General features: G+C 45.1%; 1 protein-coding gene across 1 annotated transcript in view; it reads left to right on the forward strand.

Annotated features, from left to right (window-relative positions):
• The window catches only part of PCSK4 (proprotein convertase subtilisin/kexin type 4), a 129,094-nt gene that overhangs the window by 87,013 nt on the left and 36,081 nt on the right, over window positions 1-6,000 (forward strand). Inside the window, exon 9 of the mRNA XM_075854901.1 lies at window positions 5,513-5,613. Within this exon, the coding sequence (XP_075711016.1) occupies window positions 5,513-5,613 (101 nt within the window). The remainder of the gene's footprint in view (window positions 1-5,512; window positions 5,614-6,000) is intronic.

Consider the following 6,000-nt stretch of genomic DNA (forward strand, 5'->3'; position numbering starts at 1 on the left):
GGAACACAAAGCAAAGGGAAAGGGGCAGTTGCCCACGGCAACACCGTGAGCAACCAGAGTGGTGAACGAGCCAAGTCAAACCAGGAGAGCACGAGGTACCAAACGCAGAGCAGGAGAGTAGTCAGTAAGCCAGGGTCAGTATGGAGCAGGAACAAATAGTTAGGAGCTGTAGCTGGGCCAGGAAACCACACGAAAAGAATCACAAGCAAAGGAGGAACAGGAAAGGCAGGTATAAATAGACAGAGGGCGGGAGCTAGCTCCGTCTGGGCAGGCTGCGATAGGCTCTCCCACTCCTAAGCCTGCCATCCTGAGTGGTGGAAGATGGAGTCAGTCTCAGAGACGCAGATTCAGGTGCAGACTGATTACCTATGGGAGTTAACCCCGAAGCTGTGCCTGGCAGATCCTTTACAGTTAGGGATTACACTGTTAGGCATTCATCACCGCCTACGTTCAACGTATACGTCGGGAGCTTTCCTGGCGTATGCGTGATATGTAGGCCAAAAAATGTGAAGTGAGTGGGGCCCAACGTACTGTTTTGGATAACACGATATGTATGTGATATTTAATTGGATAGACCATCACAATTCTATTGAAAGCCTACAACCTGGCAGAACAGACTGCTCTCTGCTGTCCTAGCATCCATTTTCCTCTCAACCTCCTTTTAAGACCCTAATGAAATAAAACTGTAAATTGAGTGATGGGAGGTGTTCTTTCTATTCAAACTCGGCGGCTGGATAAAAGTTTTCCTCCAATTCTAAACAACTTTGCATGTATTAATAAGACCGATCACCGCAATAAAGTTTGACTAATGTACTGTATTTCTTATTTATATCAGTGGGGACACCGCACCATGGGTATAGGCCCTTGCCATTAGGTAGGAAAAGCCTTGTCTCCTTTCAGGCAGGCCATACCCTTTCCACGATCACTGGCTTAATCCTTATTAGCCGAGTTTCCTTAGGAGGCAGACCTGACCAGATTCTCAAGTCTGCTGCTATACTTTTCTTATTTTAGTTTCCTTATTTTAGTTTCTACTTAGGAAGGTTGTCAGCCTGATCATACCCTTGTCAAACCCCTGCGAGTGCCGGGAAACTGGGCAGTTCTCTGCACAGAATTTCCCTCTCCGCCGGTCACCGAACCTAATTTTCTGTATCCGCAGGCGGCATATCAGTAACTCCACCATACGTGCGAGTTACTAAAGAGTAACTGAGCAAACCGTAAGACACTGGAGGATGACTAAAAGGAACCTCCTGTTTCTCCTTCCCACAGGCCTGCTATGCTGGGGCAAATATGACTGAGCCAGCCACCGTTGGTGCAGCTGGCTACCAGGACCAGTATGGGGCCCAAGTTACTCTTGACCCCATACTGGTCCTGGTATCCACAGGCAACAACTGCCGCACTGCGCCGGAGAGGCCTCCAATCTTGTCCGGGGTTTTCTGGAAGACTTTTTGCTCCCTTCCTCCCCAGTAGCTAACCCTCTCATGCATGCAGCAGTCATGGTGCGGGGCCTGAACAGAGTGTAACACTAGGTCTGGTTCCCATGCCAGAGGTCCGACTATCCTGGAACGGACTAGCTTTCCCTCGTGGGTCTAATACCTGTTCAAAGTAGCCAACGATGCTGACCGTAGCTCTCTCTGCCAGCAAAGGCAGCTCTAATTTAGTCCAAACCATAGTGACTTTATGGAGACCTTATGCAAAGAATGGTAGCATCCTGACAGGCTTCTGGCTGCTTTAAAATGCTTTTAATACTCTTTTTCCTTTTCAGAGGACTTGATCTCTAAATGGTCTATTTCTCCTTCTTTCTATCTCACGACTGGAGCACCACCATCGCACTGTCAATGTTAGTGCCATCTTGACAAGAAGTTGCATTTCCAGGTGAGTCGCAGGACAAAATCTGAATTCATGGCAGCAGGTTCTGCTTTGCGCCCAACATTTGCATCCGCCTGGATAAGTAAGGCTTCTTCTGTTTCAGGTAAACAGCTGCACAGCGGTGTCTTGGAAGGAGTGCCGCAGCAGGAAATAGCTGGTCTCGTGTCTCAGGTGTCCCATGCTTCAAAGTTCCTCCTGCATCAGCCAACTCCAATGCTTGTGCGTCGACTAATTGATTACCATCAACTAATTAGTTGTTGTCCGGCTTTTATTTGGCTTATTTTTTGGGTGGCCGACCAGGCTTTCAAAAAAGCTGTCCTCCTTTCTAGCACCTCCTCCAAGAGGTCATTCTTCAGGCCAGACAAGAGTACTGGTTGCCCCAAACGCTTATTATCCAAGCCCAGCCCTGCATGGCAGCACCACAAGACCCAGTTGTTCTCCTCTGCCGAGACTTCTTTGGCGTGAAGGTGTCTCACCCCTTGTGTCGGCTGTCCAAGTGGGGGGGGGGGGGGACTGCTTTCCTTTCAGGAGACATGGCTCGCTCCTGTGGACAACGCCTGGGTGAGGAAGTTGGTGTCAACAGGTTACAAGATAGAGTTCTCCTTTCTTACAGGAAGGTTCTTTTGTTGACTCCACCTCACGCACCAGATTGCACTTCTGTTCCGTTCATTCCCTTCTACTGCAGAAAGTTATCATCCCACTTCCTCAACTTGTTTCAGGGATTCTTCACAAACCTCTTCCCAGTACCCAAAATTTAAGTTGAACCTCTATTTTGTTAGCGGTCAGAGGTTTCGCTTGGAATCCTTGTGCTCGGCAAGGTTCCTGAGGTCTTAACCTGGGTGACTCTTTTGGCGCTTCTCCAAACCAGTTAAGATGCTGTTATCCATTAAACTGGACGATCTCTTGGTGAATGCCCCTTCCAGTCCGGACAATCTTCAATCTCCACATCGCTCTGGACACGTTGGACAGATAAGCCTTATGGACTAGAGGGCCGCCTTCCTGGCCATCTCCAATTAAACTCTTCATCAGGGTCACCTGGTCATGATCCAGACTGACCGTTCCCTGGCGGTTGTCTACGTGAACCACCAGGACGGCACAAGGAGTCAATCAGCTCAGTGGTAGCCCTCCTAGATCTTTTATGAGCGGAGTCTCTTCTACCAGCGCTGTTGGCAGTCCACATACCAGGAGTGGACAACTGGATCGAGAGACTAAATTTTCAAGAGTGGTCTCTCCACCTCACCTTTGCGAGACGTTAGGCATCCTAGCTTTGGATCTCGTCGCGTCTCAAACTCCAGTTTCTGATTTGCGTTGCCTGGGTAAGAGATCCCAGGGCAATCGCGATTGACGCTGCCTGTCCCATCCTTCCTCCCGGAGGTCGTCCTGGCCTTCCACATCAATGAAAAGATTGCTTGCTTTCTTTTGCACTTCCCATCTCATCCAAGTGAGCAGGTGTTGCCTTGACGTGGAGAGAGCAGTCTGAAGCTAACTGGTTGTGACCGAGTTATGTTGGCGCTTTTTAATTTTTTTTTATTTTCTTTCCTTTTAAAGACAATGTAAGGGACTGGCACCTGTCCAAGGCCACCGTTGCATGTTTGATCCAGTCTGTAATTTCGGAAGCCTATCGGTCCAAGGGTAGAGTTCCTCCCCTTCAGGTCACTCCCCATTCTACTAAGGCTGTTGGTGCCTCCTGGGTGGTCAGATATCACGCTTTAGTTGCTCATGTCTGTAAAGTGGCTGCCTGGGCTTCGGTGCACACCTTCACCAAATTTTACTAGATTAATTCTCTTGCCTGTTCTAAGGCCAGTCTGGGTTGCAAGTTGCTGCAGGTAGCTTTGCATTAGGCAGGTTGCATTGCTGTGCGCTTTTGTTTTTTTGTTCTGTTGTTCTGACTGTTTGCTTGGTTAGGTTTTCTCCAGGGGCTACTGTTGATGATTTTTTTAAAAATTTTCCCCTACTGCTTTTGTACAAACAGATTTATCCACAGTCTCTGGGAAGAGTATGTCCTGCCTGGGCAGAGCCAACATTTTTCCTTCCTAGTGGCAAGGGCTTCTACCCATGGTGCTGTGTCTCCCAACAAAAATATGCGGCGAGTACTGAAAATCCTATTGTCTGCAGCATGGATTTTCTCGAGCAACTTCCCTGCTGACCCATCATGTAAATCTTGATGCAATGCCCTACAAGTTCATTGCATGCTCTGACTCTAGGATTCAGTATGCACCACTGTTAGATTCTAGATACGATGTGCAGCTTAAAATCTGTAAGCGTGAAGGGGCTGCTTCTCTCTGCATGGTCCCGAAAGTCGCTGCAGAAAACACACCAAGACCGCAGTGTGTTTTTGTTTTTTTTTTAACCGTATAAGGTCTTGTTTTTTGCGGGACAAGTTGTACTTTTTAATAGCACCATTTTGGGGGACATATTTATTGATTAACTTTTATTAACTTTTTTTTGGGGGGGAATAGAAAAAAATTTCGCTACTCTTTTTCGCGTCTTAAATCAACGCCGTTTACCGTGTGATATAAATAACACAATAACTTTATTCAGCGGGTTGTTACGATTGCAACGATACCAAATTTGTATAGTTTTTGTATGTTTTACTACTTTTACACAGTAAAAACGCTTTTTTTTTCAAAATTATTTGTTTTTGTGTCTCCATATATGAAGAGTCGTAATGTTCGTTTTTTTTTTTTTTGTTTTTTTTTCAGGACGACTTGTAGTTTTTATTGGTACCATTTTTGAGTAGATGCGACTTTTTGATCACTTTTTATCACATTTTTTTTAAGTCCGTGTTCACAGAAAACAGCAATTTTTCCGTATTTTTTTAATTACATTTTTTACAGCGTTCACCGTGCGGGTTAAATAATGTAATAGATTTATAGTCGGGGTCGTTACGGGCGCGGCGATAACAAATATGTGTAACTTTTTTACTTTATTTTTTTTTTTAATAGTAAAGCAGTTTGTAAGGGGAAAAGCTGGGTTTTTCATTTTTTTTTCCCATTTTTTTTTTTTTTTGAATTAACTTTATTAAACTTTTTTTTCACTTTTTTACTAGTCCCATTAGGGGACTATAATATGCGATTCTCCGATCGCTATTATAATACACTGCAATACTTTTGTATTGCAGTGTATTACTGCCTGTCCGTTTTAAAACGGACAGGCATCTGCTAGGTCATGCCTCCGGCATGATCTAGCAGGGATTCGCTCCAGGCAGACCTGGGGGCCTTTATTAGGCCCCCGGCTGCCATTAGAGACACAGACACTCGGCGATCGTATCGCCGGGTGTCGGTGGGAGAGAGAGGGAGCTCCCTCCCTCTCTCCAAAACCACTCAGATGCGGTGCACGCTATTGCGCACCGCATCTGAAGGGTTAAACAGGTGAGATCGATACTAATATCGATCTCACCCGGCAGAGCAGGGACGCCCCCAGCCCTCAGCTGCCTCTGGCAGCTGAGAGCAGGGAGATTTGACGCTCCCTGCTCTGTTTACTTTATCCTGATGCAGTGCCGTAAAAAGGCATATGCATCAGAATAAAGCCCGTTAGTGGCCACCGTTAAAAGGCGTATTGGCGGTCACTAACGGGTTAAGAAGACCTTTTTTTTATGATTTTTTCTTTTACCTTTTGTAAGGAATGTGCTGTCAATCTTTTATAGGTAACTACTGATATACGCTACCGTTGTACAGAGCACCACACTGGAACATCAGCATCTGCTCCTTTAGCTGCTGGAATTATTGCACTTGCACTAGAAGCCAAGTAAGAAGTGAATGCACTAGAATTTGTTTCAATTTGTTTTATTGAAGAATACAATATAATAAAATGTACAACTAGTAAAAAAAAAGTAAAACCTATAAACTGCTCACATGTCTGTCTCCGCAAAAAAAATTTTTTATGGCTAATATACAGTACACCAATATGGTTATAAAACATGTTTCACACAATTTACATAATGACAAGTATTTATAAAAAAGGAGGGCTACACATTCCTAGCTTGTTGTTGGGATATAGTCATACTTCATTTGGAGCCTGAAAACTGGGTAAAAAGGGGAAACCACTTCCCCCACACTATTTCAAAAACTTTAGAGGACAGTCCCAGTTTTAAATGCAATATTTTCATTTGTTATGACATTAACTAAGGTTTTC

The sequence above is a fragment of the Rhinoderma darwinii genome, chromosome 1 (assembly GCF_050947455.1).
Source record: "Rhinoderma darwinii isolate aRhiDar2 chromosome 1, aRhiDar2.hap1, whole genome shotgun sequence".
Lineage (NCBI taxonomy): Eukaryota > Metazoa > Chordata > Amphibia > Anura > Rhinodermatidae > Rhinoderma > Rhinoderma darwinii.